The sequence below is a fragment of the Diceros bicornis genome, chromosome 5, assembly GCF_020826845.1.
Source record: "Diceros bicornis minor isolate mBicDic1 chromosome 5, mDicBic1.mat.cur, whole genome shotgun sequence".
Taxonomy (NCBI): domain Eukaryota; kingdom Metazoa; phylum Chordata; class Mammalia; order Perissodactyla; family Rhinocerotidae; genus Diceros; species Diceros bicornis.
In genome coordinates, this window is record NC_080744.1 from 49,338,084 (window position 1) to 49,356,676 (window position 18,593).

The following is an 18,593-nucleotide window of genomic DNA, read 5'->3' on the forward strand; positions in this document are numbered from 1 at the left end:
ACCTCTCTAATTGTATGTTTATAATACTATAAATTTTACCTTATATTTGAAGTGCTTTACAGTATTCAGATTGCTTTCTATACACCGTCTCATGGAGCACCTTTGCACAGGCCCTGTGAGGGAGCTCTCTACACGGATGGGAAGTGGGGCTCTGAGAAGCACAGCAAGGACACGCTGTCTGGACACATGGCAATGAAGCCTCGGCTCTTAAACCTACATTCTTTCCGAGATTCTTTCCTCAGCAATGTGGCCAGTGTGCATAACTTCACAATGAACAACAATCCCAGCTTGCAAATTTGAACATATGGTATTCCTTAGAGGGAAATATATAATAATAAATATCACCAAGATTATTACCAAAAAAGAAACACAAGATAATTTTTTAATAACTTATTTATTACCACGACAAGGAAGACTCCGGATACAAACACATCCACAAATACAATTACTCCACTTGTTACCTGAGGCTGGATCTACAAAAGGACAAACACCTAATCAAGAGGCAGTCAGTTTTGAGTTTCTAGCTCTGGTGCCAAGTGGTTAGGGTCACTGTGTGGTAGATCCGGTTAATTATATGGCAACTTACTATTTCAAGTTCTTCTCTTGACAGAAATTACTGGAATACGTTGAACATAAGTCAATATAAATTAAAGAAATCACGGTTAAACAGACTCGTGGATTTGTGTCATAAACACACTTGTACATGGAAATGAGCTAACATTATTTAAATATCTATCTCTAAAACTCTCATTTTTAGGAATTAAAAGTTTTGATAGTTAATGGTGTTGGCCTCCAGAATTCATATTGATAAAAAGATTTTAATTCATCGTTTAATATGAATTATTAATTTTAGCAACTGTAAAATGTGATGCCAAAAAATTCTTAAAAATCTCATTTAGTAATGTCAGGGTTATGCCAGTTCTAATTTCCTATAGCTAGTGACATCATAAAATATTTATCAAGGATTCAATATTGGTTTCCTTAGACCTGAAAAAAATGCTAAATTTGGCACTTATTTTGATTCATCTTTGAAAAGGGAATAATAGGACATAGCTATAAAAATAAAGAAGCTTACTTTTAGCAAATGTACCAGAACGTGAGCGCCCAAATCAGTTTCACCTATTAAAATTGCCCTTTTGAGAGGACATATACTTATTTGATATTGCCATCATTAAAAATGTTTTGGGAGGGGCCGGCCAGGTGGCGCAGTGGTTAAGTGCACATGCTCCTCTCCGGCGGCCCGCAGTTCACAGGTTCGGATCCCAGGCACTCACCGAGGCACTGCCTGTCAAGCCATGCTGTGGTGGCGTCCCATATAGAGTAGAGGAAGATGGGCACGGATGTTAGCTCACGGCCATTCTTCCTCAGCAAAAAAGAGGAGGATTGGCATTGAATGTTAGCTCAGGGCTGATCTTCCTCACACACACAAAAAAAATGTTTTGGGAGTCCTTCTTGCAATGGCCTCAGAGCCAGCACACAGCATGTAGGAAAACGTGTTCCATTGCCTTGCTTGCTACCTTCTTTTATTTTGATACTTGTTCCAAGTAGCTTTTGACTATTTCCAAAGGCAGGGAAGTATATATGTTGATTTTCAACGGATGACAATTTTCCATGATGATTCATATTAACAATATGTTACTGTTTCTGAAGTACAACTCAAAAGTAATTTCAAGCAAAGGCATCATATTTTGTGGAAAAGAATACACATTTCTATCTACTTTAAAGGAATTACACTCATTTGATGTCTATGTTCTGGTATATTCATTCAGGCCAATCATTATTTATAAGCTACTTAAGGGTAAGGACCATTCTACTTCAATTACATAGTTCTCTTCTCTAATCTCCCCCACTCCCTTGCCCAGCACGGGACCTGATGCTGGTGCCCCCCAAAATGTTTGTTGAATTGAAGTGACTAAACTTCCCTATTAGTTAGGAAGATAGATAGATAGATAACACATATTTAACATTCTAGTTATATTTTTCTATGGATTAGGCAATATTTGTATTCATATGCACAGAAATAATCTTTTTGATGATTTTCTATAAATCCAGAAATTATACAGTATAAATCACAGCAAATAAATCAGATCACTAAAGGCTTTAATAGATGAGCAATTTATGTCTGCTCCTACTTATATTACTTCACATATTTTAGTTTAAGAATTCCTGCTAGTCAAGCTTCTTTCTGGGAAAAGAACTACAAGAGTTTATATTTAATAAGGATCAATTGAGATGCGCTATAAGTAGATTCCCTTTCCCTAGTTCACATCTATGTGGCCAACAAGATCAACCCTTAGCTAAAGACATTAGCCTCTATGTCATTAGAAGTCTGAATTTACTTGACTGCACAAGATTGGTCCCTGTTATTCTGTGTATTACTTATTTCGGCTAATTGATGACTAAACGGAACTGGCTATTTGTTGACAACATTTCATACTCAGGGATGAGATTCACAGCAGGGTGATTGATCTGAGTTAAAGCATCTACTAAAACAAAATGTCCTAACCTAGCAAATCAAACAAATTTCATCAAGTTTTAGATTAAATACATTGAAGCAACATTAAATTTAAAAGCATCGTATGTTACACGGTTTAAAAACAATGTGGTTTTAATGTTGCTTATTATATAATTCAGGAACTGAAAAGACGGAAGAAAATCTAAAATGGTATTAAATTTGTCTCCATGGGCTGGCATTCCCTGTTGGAAGTATTTTTAAAAAAGTAAGAAGCAGGACTATATAATGATTTAGACAATGATTTTTTAGAATTAGATGAATTTGGGTATTTTCAATCAGTAATCACACTTTCAATACACTCTGGCTAAAGTATTAGCAAATCGACTACAACTTAATAACTTGACCAATAGCAACGTAGCTTATATACAATGATAAACAAATGACACGTTTTGGATTTCTTAATTTGTCCAAATCCAGTTCCTACAGATGGGATTCCATTTAGCATAACTTGCAGGAACACACCTTGACTATCCACGAATGATGCCTTGGCTCACCTAGAAAGAAAACAGATTATCTTGTGTTATATGGTGAAATAAAGAAAGAAGAAAGAAAGAAGAGAAGGAGGAAGGAAGGGAGAGAAGAAGGGAGAAAGAGAGAGGATGAAAGAAAGGAATGAGAAAAGAAATAAAGGAAGAAAGGGAGAAAGGAAGGAAGGAATTGCCTCTAATTTTACATTTCTTTTCTATCTTGCAATAAAATGTTAATATAATAAAAATATTCTTGTCTTATAAACAAGGCCCCAGGCAAATATATTTTAATTACACACACTATTAATATTGGTTGTTTTTTCTAGTTGCCAAGAAAGATGAATGTTTTCAACAAGATGAATTAGGTTTGAAATTTGTAAATTTCCGTAAATTTCAAGTCGCTGAATTAATCTTAGAGAAACCCACAACTGCAGTTTTAGGGTCAAATGTTATAAATGTTAAAACATGCTTTGAGTTATAGAATTAAAAAAAGCATTTATTTCTCAGACTACTTAGATGATTGTTATTGTAGGCTAAAATATATCACTTCATTTAAATTAATTTGACTATCAAACTAGTTGGAGCATTGTGCCTTAGTTAACTACTTCTAAACACATTTATGTTAATGACGTGATCAGGTATAATAACTCCCACTCCTACTGGCAAAAACTCAAAAAGCTGAATATTTGGTTTAGTTAACCAATATTCAGTATTGTATAAAGATGTACAATATACATAAATATATATATATATATATATATATATATATATTTGCCTAGAATTTTACGTCTTCTAAAAGTTATTAGGTTGATGCATAAGTTTTTCCCTTTGGGTAAATTTTTTAAAATATTGATATTGTTAAAAACAACTAGAAGAAAGAGCTTATATGTTTTTACTACTGAAATTGTTTTTATTTCTTCTAGAACACTTTTTTTAGCACTAACCATAAGAAGTGTGTTCTCGATGGCTATGATTGATGGGCTGCTCACACGTTCCACATTTTTTCTGCTTCATGCATCATCATCAGCCATCTCCAACACTCCAGTCCTGAATCTGTCCTACTTTCTGTTACCTGATTTTTGCTAGTGATTCATGAGCCAGAATAGTAAAGGAAAAAAAAAATCCACCTTGGCTTTTCACATGAAGCATCCCCTAGAAACTGCGAGAAATCTAGTTTTGTTCATCAGATACATGCAAATACAATATTGATTGACAATGATGTATTTAGCACTACACGCATAACGTGCTATATAAAACCACTAAAATGTTCTATTAATGACAGAATGCATTCTGATTATAAACTACTTCAGAATGACATGAAAACGCTTATCTGAATGCTTTTATTTATACTTTCAAGCTCTCTCTTGTCACTACTATTTTCAGCTGAAGCTATATGTAAGTGCACTGTCCCTAGTGCACTAGGAAGTACAATTCTTAATTTTCCAAGCCAATAGGGTAATAAAAGCTCAAAGTCTCTCATTAACACTTGGACAAAAATTGTGATGTCACACTAAGTTTTTATCATCAGAAATAAAAAGGTGAGGGGCAAAGAATACTTTTTATCATATTCTGGAGAATGGGAATTGAGCTTTAATCACTGTGCATGAAATGGTTAACAAGAAGTTAACCAGCAAAAGACTAGACTGAACTATTTTTGTGATAGCATCTTTCAAATTCAGAAGCAACCAGGCCTTAAAAAGCCAAAGAAAGAAAGCCTAGTGGCCCTAAAATCTCAAAAAAGGGAGCTGCAAGTTCACGATGTTGTCTCAGTGATTCTATTACTAGACAGCAACGCTATTCCCACAGGTTACAGGAATGTATAAATGCCAGTGAAGAAGCAAGTAGACTTCACAGAGTCTAAGTCAGAAACTTCAATCTGGGATTCACCTGTGAGTCAAAACTCTTTGCTAATGAATTATTCCAAAGAAAAGACACTGCTGAGGGAGACTTAACCTATCAGACAAGACCTCCAGGTTCACTAGCAGGGTCAGAGTAACAAGAATGCTCTGGTCTAAAGTTGCTTTGCCAACCTTAATGGACTATAGGCACTCACCTGGGTATACGGCTTGAACCAATAAAGAGATCACGATGGCATGATGAATCGGATAGAGCACTCTAGAGACCAGGTGAATGACCACTTCACTAGGCATCTAAATTGTGACCTATATGCACATGCCAGCCCATTTACAAATGGGTCATCCTAGTCAATTCAGTGCTGGAGAAGCAGTGATGTCAATGGAAAAATAAGTTCAAACAGACTGAGTTCAAAACCCATTGTATTCAAAGATAATCAATTCACAAAGTCAATCTTACCATTTTATATATATTCTAAAAACTTGATTTTATTAATGACATTTAAAATGTTCTATCAATGTTTTAAAAACTTCAACTTCACCTTCAAAAAAAGCTATTTTAGGGGCCGGCCTGGTGGCACAAGCGGGTAAGTGCACGTGCTCTGCTTCGGCGGCCTGGGGTTGGCAGGTTCGGATCCCAGGCGTGCACCAACGCACCGCTTGTCAAGCCATGCTGTGGCGGCGTCCCATATAAAGTAAAGAAAGATGGGCATGGATGTTAGCCCAGGGCCAGTCTTCCTCAGCAAAAAGAGCAGGATTGGCAACGGATGTTAGCTCAGGGCTGATCTTCCTCACACACACACAAAAACTATTTTAGTTTTTCTGTGCTTTCTGCATATGCAAATGAGCTGGTATTAGCAATATGAAGCCATAAGAGCTAAATTAAAATGATGTTTAGAGGATGTGTAAAGAAAAGACTTTGGAAAGAACAATATATGAGGCAACATTCTTGAACTGTGCTTGGATGGGAAAATGATTTTTTGTTTTCATTTTCTACATGCTGTTTGAACAACTGGTCTATTCATTAAAAATGATGTAATAAATATATTAGTCATTTAGAATTGAATAGATAAAACCATGTAAGGTCAATATCCATTAAAGCTAGAAGACTGACCGCATTCAACTTTGTAACTGGGGGATTTTGCATGTACATGAAAATGTTAAATGGAATTTTAAATGAGTGATAAATATTCCAGGTGAAAATGGTAAGAACGATGCATTCAGATTTAAATGCACTCCTTTCCATACAAGGAATAACGAATATACTATAGTCACACATTGTATAACGACGTTTCCATCAACGACGAATCGCATACGCAATTGTGGTCCCATAAGATTAGTACCATATAGCCTAGGTGTGTAGAAGGCTATAACAACTAGGTTTGTGTAATTACTCTATGATGTTTGCACGACAAAATCGCCTAACGATGCATTTCTCAGCCCTGTCATTGTGTCAAGTGACGCATGACTGTAATGCAATTATAAGCTTAGCTACCGAAGCACCTCTGTTGGTTTGAAGACATCTTCCCAAAGCTTATCACTTTAAAATCCCCAATTTTGTTTTTTCTTCCAACAAAGGTGGTTAAACCTACATTCCAGAGAAACACCACTCATACCTGGTAAATAGAGGTAACTCAATCACCATATAAAGTAATGTTTATAGTTTTGGAGCCCCTGCATTTCAACGACTTGATATTTTGAAGTTAATTTTTGGACACTGAGAAGTGGACAGTCATCTTTTCACAGTTCAAGAAAGTCTCTCTATGCCACCAATTTCACAAATCTTCCTTCATGTTCAGTTTTAAGAATTTTGCCTCTCAAATGCTCATACTTCAAGGAAATGCACTCTATCATCAAAATCTTTCTTAGTAAACAAGCACCCCTGTCAGAAGTGTCTTAATTTCTTATCACAGCATTTTATCCACACAAGGAGCAATAAATAATTCATGTCACTGCCTCTTTGTTGTGTGTCCCTGAACTGCACAGAGCTGGAAGGCTGACAGCTGTGTCAGGACAAGCACCAAAGATCTGACATGACAAGTGACTAACAAGTTTCTTTCAGTTCATAGCGAAAGAAGACAATGGCCCAAAGTGCAGAAAGAAATCCTGAAACAAAATAAAACTGCTTCTTTCTTTTTACCTAAGTGTGTGCTATGAGCTTATTTCCAACCCACAAGCCCTGGTCATTTTATAGGACTGCCCAGCCCCCTTTATTCCTCACACTCGCTTGGCCATTTACGCCTGGCCACGGATCAATATGAGCAATTCTTGGAGAAATACGATGTCTCCATGACAACCAAGCCACAAATTCTCAGTGGAAGGCAGTGAGACCAGTAGTGAACTCTCTAGAGGTTTCTAGGCCTATAAGGCAAGACGTCTTAAAATGCAGGAATGGACAGAGGAAAAGCCAGAGTAATTCATTCTTTATTACCAGTTTAATGATGTCCGATGTATAGAACAGTACTCACTTTTTAAGTTAAGATTCTTTATCAGCACCTATATTTGCTAATTAATCTTTCTGTGTTGATATATCCTTTTGTTTGTATCAATCAGAGAGACTATCTTATATTTGAATCCCACGACAATTCCACCTATATTGAGGGATGACAGAAATTTATTCTACTTCCAAAACGGTATAAAGCTGATCTATTCTTGCTGAAAACAATGAACACTTATGTAAAAACTTGACTCATGAATTTGGCTGCCTGACAAATGGTTGATAGAAAACTGTTTATTAAGACAGTTCAAAAACCTAGTCAAAATTAGGCAATTTTAGTCAAAACTAAAAATAATTTTTAAATATGTTTTTTCATAGAAATTTAATGCTACCACTACCCTCTCTCTTTTAGAGTAAGACTAATTCACATTTGTCTTCTAGATATTATGGCAGGGGTGGGGTTAATGTGCTGATTAAAAATTTCTGTCATTGCTAAAGATGCCATTTCTCAGCTCCATGGGATGCTAAAGCAGGAGTGTGGTTGAGAAGACACACAGCAGCAGTTCATCTTTGAGGAATCTTGGTGTGGTGGAGGGGACTGAAATACAATGCCAGCGCCACTGGGCCTATTGGGGTTCCGAGATGACTTAGGGGACATGACATAGATTGCAGGCTGCACCTTTCACTGAAAATTAAATCTCAGTAGCTCTCCTCAGGGAAGGATCAGGGGACTGTTTGCAGCTGCCCCCTGTCAGCGAAGGCTACAAGATTTGGAAATCTCTTAACTAAGCTGACAGGCCACAGAGAGGATGAATCAAAAATCTGATACATGGATCAGCACACAAAGATGCAAGAGGGTAGAGGGTACACGGCAGCCCGAGAAAACAGGGAGGAAAAACGTTCAGTGGGGGGAGATAGTTAACTCTTCCACTTACGGTAATAAGGTTCCCTCTAGCACCTATGGCTTTGTGCTGATCCGGGAATGTCATTCAACTTTCAAAAGATGTTTGTTTCCCTTTTAATTAATTAGTTAAGATTAGGCATGCTCTAAAACAAAACAAAAACAGAAACAAAAACCCATGCTAAAGTGTTTCTGGCCGAATCCTTCCAGTATATTTCTGTCTATTTTTTCTACAAAGAAAATACAAACATACGTAACTTGGATGTAGGGTAAATTTTATTGCGTGAGGAAGGGTTACTACATTCTTTTGTTTTGTTCTGAACGGTTGACAACGTTCATTAGTCCATCACTGTGAAGCTAAAATCCTCTCATCCCAGTTAGAGTTCTGTTTGTATTTAGAAAGGTAAATAGATAGTAATGGGGACAATTTGTTTCTCTTTAACTCTCCACTTCCGCTTGATCCCATTATTTGAAATATTTAAAATACTGCATTTCTCCAGTTTCCAATCTCTGCCTCTATTAACCAGTTTAGCCTAAAATTGATGATAATGAACTAATAGTGTCAGCTTCCCTTCTCAGTCATAAAGCCTTTGTACTTCCTCCAACTGAATTCTTGATGAAAGCGGAAAAGATAACAGCTCCACACTGTGACCCCTGGAGGTGACCATTAATTTGACAGTGCAGCTGCTAAGAGAAAACAGCGTTACAATGTCCTCTTCCCCCACCCCCTTCCAAAGACCCCAAAGCTGTGTCAAATTTATCATTTTATACTTGACTATTTTTAAATGGCTTTCACCTGGACTCTCAGACTCTTCGAAGACACATCTGTCAGGCATGTCCTCGGTGTCTTGGAAGTTTGCCGAGTTTGAGTTGCTGTCATGCTTGACCAGACTGACTGGAGCTATTGAAGAAAGAGAGAGAGAGAGAGCGAGAAAAGAAAGAGAAAGAGAGCAATGAAAAAGTAGTGATAAACACTATTAAAACATTTCCTTTCAGTTCCACTGATATTTCCAGGGTCACACTCTGTAAACACAAATAATAAATTGAAATAAAATGTATCCTCTAAGAATGTATTGGCAGACATGTAATTAGTTGAAAAATCTATAGATGAGACTTTATCTTAGAAGAAAAATAAGTTCATGGCATCAGCTTAAAAGCTACAAAGTAACAAAGTGATCCTTTCAAAGTAGAAATCGTATTTTGTAACGCATAAATCTAAAACAATATAGTCAATTAACGGCAACAGGACACAGAGAGAAGAACTTCGGGCTAGTCAATTAGAAAGACCAGCTCTAGGCTGGTGCAGTCGTTCCTTTTGTCGCACAAATCACAGTTGATGAACACTTTTTATGCATTTTGGTTCTCTTTCATCAAATTAAAAACTGTGGTACCAAACACCAAATAAAAAGCCCTATAAAAATAAATTTTGAAATATAGAATGAATACATTGCAAATGATAATAAGGAAGGCTGGTGTTGCGGATGGTAGGTCTCTAGACAACTTGTCAGGAGATATTATTTTCTGAGTAGGAATTATGAACAGAAACCAAAGCTAGCAAAGGAATCTAAAATTCCCTATAAACACAGTGCAACCACTAGTTCTGCTAGAGAAACATAGACTTGAGTTTCCACATTTTTCTACAAGTTGTAATACTTGGTCTAAATTATCTTTATAAGTAACATATTACCATATTACATTTGTTCAGGAACCATTTGTCAGGATAAGTGGACATTGTCTTCACAAAGAAACTTTGTGAATAACAAAACAAAGCAAGCCTGCAATAATATAAATTATGTCATACTTAGTTGTCTGAAGCGAAACAACATAAATATGTATATTATTGACTACATTGGAATTCTGTCTATCACAAATTGCTGCAGTAGACACTATCACTGTCTCCTCAGGTCTTGATAACACATGCAACATATTATTTGTAAGCTATAAATGCAATAAAGAAAATATATGTCATACGAGAAATAACATGTTTGTTGGCACAGGGGCGTGGTCTTGGCTGCTGTTCCTAACCCCCCATTAGGAGATGAGAGAACAAATGCAGATGCTAGAGCCTGTCTTACTTCACACATTCAATAAGTGACACAAAGGAGTTCCTCTCAAGGTCCAAGCAGCATTAGTAGAGCTCCACACCTCCCACATTCGTCTTGTTTTCATGGGGGTGTGCACAGGGTTCGTGATCATAACCTGGGGCCCACATATATACACTTTAAAGGAGACTAGCAACATAATTCTGGTCAAAGTATTCTCTTCAACGGTTTCACCAACCCTCTCAGGACACACATAGTACTTCTCTGTTCTGTGGAAGTGAGAGCATGGAGTTTGAATTCACTGCTTCTCTAAAACTTTTTGTTTGGGAACAAAATACGAGAAAAAAAAATGTGTGAAAATCTGATTTTAAATAAATGAATCCAATTTTTCATTTTGTGCATTTGAATATTCTGAAAAAAAAATATGGAAGTAGGTACCATGTCTGTTTCATTCACCTCTCTGTGCTGGGTGTATAACAGTGCCAGGGCCTTAGAAGGTATTCTCAAAGGATTTGTGGAAGGAATGAATGAACAAATGAATAAAGCAGATGTACCATGCTAGATATACTCCTGATCCAAGGATATGTACTTTGAATTATCTTCAGGTAGATCTGTTCAGTTTCTTGTTGAGGCCCACTTGAGATGAAGGATGCATATTTGCAAAATGGTAATATGGATTAGTCTGTGATTTGGAGGAAGGGACACGTATGGCCAAAGTGGTTATGGGTATAGCTGCCATTAACTTAATTTTCCTTGGTTTAGGTCACATTTGTAAGATTATTTTTGAACCCATAGATTTTTGTGAAATTTTAGGTGAAATAATTAAATGCACTAAAGTTGTAGAATACTATTATATTAGTCAAGATTTCCTGGCCTGTTTTAATAATTTTTATTTCTATATTTCTTAGTTGTTAATTTTCTGAAATATTTACATTGGTATTTACAATGGGGAATTAACTATACAGCTAAATCTAAATGACAGCTAATGAGGTAGCATCTGTGTTTATTTGGGCAAACGCTTTATACTTGTCATCCCATACATTGTTCTTTCATAATTTAAAACTTTCATCCTTTCATTCATTTATTCATTCCTCCAATAACACTCTGCTGTAGACACAGGGGCCTCAAAGAGGAAGAGATCATGGTATTAGGATGACGAAGTAAAGATCTACAACCATTTTTAGTGGCAATAAAGTGGTCCCAGGATGAACTGAAATCCCACTCCTCTCGAGAAAGCCAGAAAGTTAGATGTAGTTTTAGCTGCATGATCTTCATTGGACTCACACTAGTAGGTACCATGCAGTTAGTTTTGTCTCTACCTCTGATTTTGGAGGGTGTGGTTTGTGTGGGGGTAGGAGAGTAGAGATGGTTACTCTTCAGATATTTTGCTTAATTATACTTCAGGTTCTCAATTTGAGATGGTACAAGATTTGTCATTTTTACTGGGTAGTTTACAGAGCATCCAATTAAATTTACTATAGAAGAAATGCCTACATTCTGTCAACTGGGAACAACAGACATTGGAGAGGTTAATTACCGCCATTCCACTTTTTTTTTTAATAGGCTAATCTTTGCAATTGTTCTTTTGAGTGTTTCCTGTGATATTTCATCATTAAACTCTGACATGATGCATGACCAAGGCTTCTCTAATGAATCATTTCAAAAACGTTGAAATGAACAAATATTGATCTAGTGCTTATTGTGGGTAGAGCTCTGTGCTAGACTATGTGAGGGGTAAAAAAATGAAGGCATTTTTAATGTGCCCTCATACAACTTGTGATCTAGCTGAGGTAAATGAAAAGTAACTAGGAGGAGCATTAGAAACAATATTCCAAGAGTGACATGGTTTTAGGAGTGCAGAGGTAATTCCCCTGTAATAGGGTAGTCAGGAAGTGATATTTGAATTAGATTTCCTTGAGAGAAAATATGGGTAGCCCAAAAGGAGCTCACTGAAGGCAAAAGCAAAAGGTGTGAACCCAAGCATGGCCAAAGAAATACATTAGCCGAGCGCCACAAATGTACTTGTTAACAGAATGTTGCTGCTGACTTTTGTATGTATTTTTAATGAATTCTCCTTACATGTCTCTTTGAGCTTTTCCTAAATTGCTGCTGTGGCTAATTCTTCTCACCTGTAGAAGTTAGCTATAGACAGGTTTTTCCTTGGCCTAGATAGTCAATAATTTGATCTTTACTGATGGTGGGCCCATTTATCACAGTAAGTTGTCCTTTCACTATACATATTGACTTTTATTTATCAATACCAAAGTCCATTTGTAGCTCATCACTAAAGTTCTTGGATATTTTCAGTAGTTTTTGAAGATGCATTTTAGAGCTTGGCAGAGAGATACTTTTGACATCAATATAGTGCAAATGGTTGCTAGGATCATCCTTAACTTAAAATCAACTATTTTTTCTGTAATGGATTCTGAAATAGTCTGCATTTGGCGGGTGATGGGCAAAAAAGACCAACTCTTCTTGACAGTTCTATAGTTGAGAGACGTAAGGCTGTTCCATTTATTCATCATACACCTCAAAATATTGACAACAAAAAGACCAGTGTTTTAAACATCTTTGTAATATCTTTGGTAGCTAAATAGAGGGAGAAGTCCACGTACTTTGTATGGATGTGTTTGACTATGGTATATTCAACTATGAGTATAATTCTTCTAGATCCTAAAGAAATGAATGGTTCAACTATAGACAATACAAAATCAGTAGTTTTTAAACCACATTTAAGAACACCTAACAAAGAAACCCAGAAGATTGTATGACGAAGACTCTAGAAGGATTCACTGTAAAAAAAATGTGGTGACAGGGTCATCAGTGGTTATGCTCCTCTACCACCCTCTATTCTTTATTTTGGTTTTGATTAACCTCTAAAAATTCCCTGCTTCCTTTCTCATCAATGAAAAAAGATGGTATTAACTCTTAAAGGCGGCTAGGCCTAGGCAGGAAACAACTTCAAGAAATGTCCCTCCACCGCCAACAAGAGAATGCCCACCTGAAAAAAATCTCCATCCATTTCTCTAAACAGCAGCTGGTTCTTCCAAGCTAGGCCAGTACTGTAGCATCAATAGAGCCCTTGTTAAAAATCCATATCATTTACAGTGTGAATAAAATCTGCAGACCAAATAATGTTTTCAATACAATTACTTAGGAATGATTTAAAAATAGATCTCATCCATCATATGTATGAACTTTTTTGAAGTATTGGAGATATGGAAAATAAAATCATTAAAAAATATATAACAGTTTGAAACGTTGGTCAACGGAATAGAATTAACCACTGCAGTAGCAGATAAAACTCAGACAAAAGTCTCAATTGTATCTTATGCAAAAGCATAAAAATAATATACAGGTTGCAGAGGTCAGGAAAGACTAAAAGACTGCTCAGATTTGTGGAGTGAGCAGTGAAAAAGAAGTCACAGATCTGAGTTCAAATCTACTAGCTTAATACAGTGGCCAAGAGTGGATCACATGTTTGGTTGATAATTTAGGAATCTTTTCGATCTTAAGGTGTCACTATGAATCAATTGAAAAAATCTTTCTAGAGGCTTTAGAAGAAAGAACAAGTACAGTAAATTCAGGTAGAAGTAAATACTAATGCAATACTCACAGATCACAAAAGACTGCAATATATTTTAAATTAGAGGGAGGCATAACCAGCGAAAAGACTTTAAGTGATAACACCAAATTTGTAAACAAAGAGGGTGTCATTTGAACAGATCCCAAATTTAGTTTACAAAGTGGTTCTCTCTGGACAGATGTCTTATCAGGAAAACATATCTGGCTAAAGAGCTATGTACATATTACCCCTACTTTAAGAGTATCTACTGAGATAATCAAGTGATAGGATCTCTTGATTATATTTGAATAGCAATAGCTACATCCTGCATCAGAGTTCAGGCTTACTTTTTTCCAATGTGGACTGGAAACTGGAAAAAAAAATCGTATAGAGATGCTCAGAAAAATAAAATAATGCTTCTTTATATCTAAGCAATAACTTTTATGGACAAGTTCAGCAATATGAGTTAACATTAAACTTATGTGTTTTTGCTATCTTCCTGCAATTATAATCTGACATGGAATATTATTTTCTGGGTGACATTTTCTAGTATGAATTTTTTAAAGGATGATATATTTTTCAACTGATGAAAAAATGAATTTTCCAAAATGCTGTGAAGAGTAACTATTATTTTGGTATCTTTACTAGATGTATATATTTGAAATTATTTTATTGAAATATTTTGGGATATATATACACATATATATATACACATACACTTATATAATACACACAAAAAAAGGATCAAATTATTGACTATCTGGTCTAAGCAAAAAAAAATCTATCTATAGCTAACTTCTACAGATGAGACGTAGGGATGGACCAGCCAACTAATTCAGGGGAAGATAAATTTTAATGAGAAGAGGTATATTGTTTACTGAATCTTTGTAAACAATGCAGTATTACACTCAGATATAGAAATTCCCCTGTTATTCAGGATGTTTGTGCAATGGGCTGCTTTGGTAAGGCTAACAAACAAGCAAGTACATCTCTAGCCTAATGCGAGGCACAAGGCAGGTATTTGGAGCACTTATGAAATGATGCTGTGAAACTGCTAATGAGGGTTCCTAAGAATTAAGAAAACAATGATTAATTTCATTTGTAGTTTAAGGGAGTAATCTTAAGGTCAGGCCTAGGGTTTACAGCTCAAACATACCCAAACACCCCCACAATCTATTATTAATGCCAACAGGCAGTCTGCATAAAGAAGGAGATCCTACCTGCTTTATTTCTGACTGGAAAACAAAATTCCTCATTGTTAGCACCCAAATATATGTAATAATTGAAACAAAAATGAGTATCAACAATTTCATTATAGAGATGAACTTCTGAGTTCCCAGGTGGGGAATATGTTGTACTGGAAAAAAGCTCAGTTAATAGGACCCAGAAGATCTGTTGTTTAACTCTGTCTCTGCTCCTAATAGTGTGACCTTGAGCATGTCATTTCACTTTCTTGGGCTCAGGTACTTTTAATTATAAAATGAAAGAGTTGGACTGGACAACCTGCTTGATATCTTCTGGTTCTGAAACCCAAATATTTGCCAGTTAAGAATCTGAGACCAACCAACCATTCATTGTATCGTTGAACAGGATACCAAGTGGATAAGTGGCTACTATACTAGCCCAGGAAATAATGAGGACTTCTGAGATCCTTTCTGAATTGAGTGAAATTGGTATTTTCCTACAAGTGGCAATGCCCAGTCTGACTGAGGGACAGAGGAAATCAGGGCAGCTTCAGAGAGGTACGTGCGTAGCTACAACGCTAGGGTAAGACAGCCCTATGGAAAGATGACCAAGAAAGGACTGAGGCTTCAGTATGGCCAATCCTGAGAACAAACAAGGTGACTCCTTGGCACAGAAAAGCATCCATCAGATGTTGACCAATGGTTTAAAAAAATCTTTAAAACCAAATCTTTTAAAAAATGTTACACCTTACCCTTCTTAGAATCATATTTATGCTATTAATTTCTTTAAAATCCCCTCTCTTCATCAATCAATTTGGCAGATATGAACTTCCTTACAAGACGAATCATCCTAAACTAAATTAATTGCGTCCGTGTAATAATTGCAAGAAGCACAATTGCAGTGGACAAGTCCTGGCCTGGAAGATAGATAGTCTGGCTCAGGTAGTCTACATGTGCACTAGACTCCTCTAAGGACTGGCTCCACCTTGGTTTCGGGGTCCTAGCCATGAAGAGGATCCCAATTATTGTTTGTCAAATGAACAGACAGGGTATTGGATAGGTGTGGTATTCCTGTGGAATTGTGTTTTCCTCAAGTCAAATCTCTTAAAGGGAGAATCAGTAGAGTTCCAACTCTTTCTATTCCTCTCATATGTAAGGATCAGACCCATGAAGTCATTTGTCTTAGTCAAGTCTGGCATGAAAACCAACTCTAATCCAATTATCAAAACTCTCAGACTGAAACAGAGTGTAGAGACGTATTGGGATGCAGGATGGAGAGAGTATGACAAATGAAATACGTAAGTTGGGAAGTAAGAAAGAAAAATAATAGGAAATGATGCAACTTTTGCTCCATTTTTGTCTGCATTTCCTCACCCCTCAAAAGGGTAATTCTCAGTTACCAATGAGAGGTTTGCCTGGATTTCTTCATGTGCTCCTTTAGAGCACCATTTCCTTGGCAAGCAGTGTTCCAAGGAGAGAGGTGCTGAGTAGATAAGCAGGCACCTTTTTCTTTTTTCACATCAAATCAAAATAATTTCCATAACTTTGGTCCTTGAGCATTACTGAATATTCAAAGTGGAAATAACTCAGGGAAAGATTATTTATTTTTATTTTTTATATTTATCTACAATCTGGTAAAGACAAGAATTCCTAGATGCAAGAAATAAACTGTTCAAATCAGCAAGCTCAATCATAGCTTTCTATATCAAACTAGGGAGATAATTATTCAAGACAAAGGGACTCAGGAACATCTTATCTGAAAGGAGCTCTTCATCACAAAAGGAAGTATAGATGATGAATGAGTTCTAAGAATGTATAGAAATTAACTCTCGCACTCTTCAGGCAGTTTAGGTTCTGAAAAAGTCACTTGACTTTTCTCATAAGGACCAAATCCTATGGTAAATACAGAAATGCATTAACTTCACTGTTCGGAAGTTCAAGAAGTTGCAAGCAGGAATAGATTCCAAAGAAGAAAATGAATAGATTCCCCACGTATTGATAAATTGAAGAACAGTCAGTAGGGGGAGAATTCTAAGAGGAGTTTATAGTAAACTTCCCAGCTTGCATTTGAAAATTTAGAAGAACATCAGGAAAACAAAAGAGACCCTTCAATCAAAAGAGCATCAAGTTAGCATTTGAGACTAGAGATAAACATGATTTATATACGAACTTAAGGATTCACAGCATAGAGCGATTTAAACCACAGCAAAGTCTACAGTTATCCATAAAGAAAAATACCTAGAGCATTTTCTTCTTGAATCAGTGGGAGAAGAAATTGTCAAATGGCACTACCCTTGGAATTTGTAAGAGCAGCAACCTTTCCACAGGCTGAACCTAAGACACCCTCAGCATGGGGAGAATGGTTGGCAGGCAGTCTTCAATTCCCAGCTGATAGTGGTTTCTATCTCAAGGGAAAACGTTTGTCTCAGATGGTTAGTCAAGTGTCAGAGCTCTTTCATCTCCTGGATAGGAAATGGAAAATAAGGAAATCAAATTATCTAGACTACGCCTTTGTTTTCTAGTTCTTTGTCAACATTAAGACAGATGTAAGGAAGAAAAGGTCTAAGTTACCATGTTTTGTATCATTAGGCTTGGTGGTTCTGAATGTGATTCATTTTTATTTGAATGACATCAAAATGGTAGGTGAGTCTACTTGAGAACTTACTGAAATTGAGTAGAAGACATGCTTGAATGCTAACAACATGCTTTCCCACTGTATTATAATGTAATCAGCAGCAAGCATCACTCTCTCATACCCCACACCCCACGCGTGCACTCATACCAGACATAGGAAACATAGGTGGTCTGTTGGCATTGATTGCTTCTTATGGTCACGCATATAAAATGTAGCCACTGCTTTCAAAATATTAATTTTGCTGGGGGATAAATAACCAAAAGATGCCTTCTCAGGTCCTCAAGCTGTGTCACTGCATAACACGCAGTATTTGTACTAATATCTTTAAGGGATGATGGTCAAAATATAGAAATGACCTTGATAAGTAGTAGAGAGTCTCATTTTGATACTAGACAAGCCAGAGACATCTATAAATAAAGGATAAGAGAACACACCTAAAGAAAGCAAAGTTTTAAAGAGCAAACATGCATGTGGATAAAGGAAAAACAGCAACTGTAATCTGAGACTTTCAGAAAAATCAGTTCAATACAAAAGAGATGTTATCATAATTAGAGGACTAAGAAATAGGAAACAAAAGGCAATAGATAAATAGACATTTCTAGATAAGACAGTATAAAACAGTGTCCTAGATTAGTGTAAAATACTCCTCATAACAAATTGTTATAAATCGTTTGTAAGAATACATGCTAAAATCTCCAGGACTATAGACAACATTAAGGGTTTTTGAGTTGTGAAATGTTAGACTGATTAGATTAAGTATAAAAGACAATTATAGGCCGAATCAGTGGGAATATATGCCACATACACATTTCAGTATAGTAGTAAATTCTGGGAAACATTTAAAGGCAACATGACCTAAAGTATAAGTAACAAGAACATGATTCTGAGCTATCATTTGCTATGACTCCAGGACATCAGGCCAATGTAAAAATGTGAGCAAATGGTTAACAGAAGGCTAGCACTTTAGGAAGGGGATAATCAACATAATAAACCA

General features: G+C 36.3%; 1 protein-coding gene across 11 annotated transcripts in view; it reads right to left on the minus strand.

Moving 5' to 3' along the window:
* Positions 1–350: 350 nt before the first annotated feature.
* WDR72 (WD repeat domain 72) overlaps positions 351–18,593 on the minus strand; it is a 294,043-nt gene continuing 275,800 nt past the window's right edge. For 5 of the 11 annotated variants that reach the window (XM_058541607.1, XM_058541606.1, XM_058541614.1 and 2 more), the window contains 2 exons: positions 8,970–9,074; positions 4,391–7,426 (listed from right to left, as the gene is read on the minus strand). In XM_058541607.1, the coding sequence (XP_058397590.1) occupies positions 7,341–7,426; positions 8,970–9,074 (191 nt within the window). In that variant the 3' untranslated portion in view covers positions 4,391–7,340. The other 6 variants (XM_058541609.1, XM_058541616.1, XM_058541608.1 and 3 more) reach the window with 5 other exon arrangements.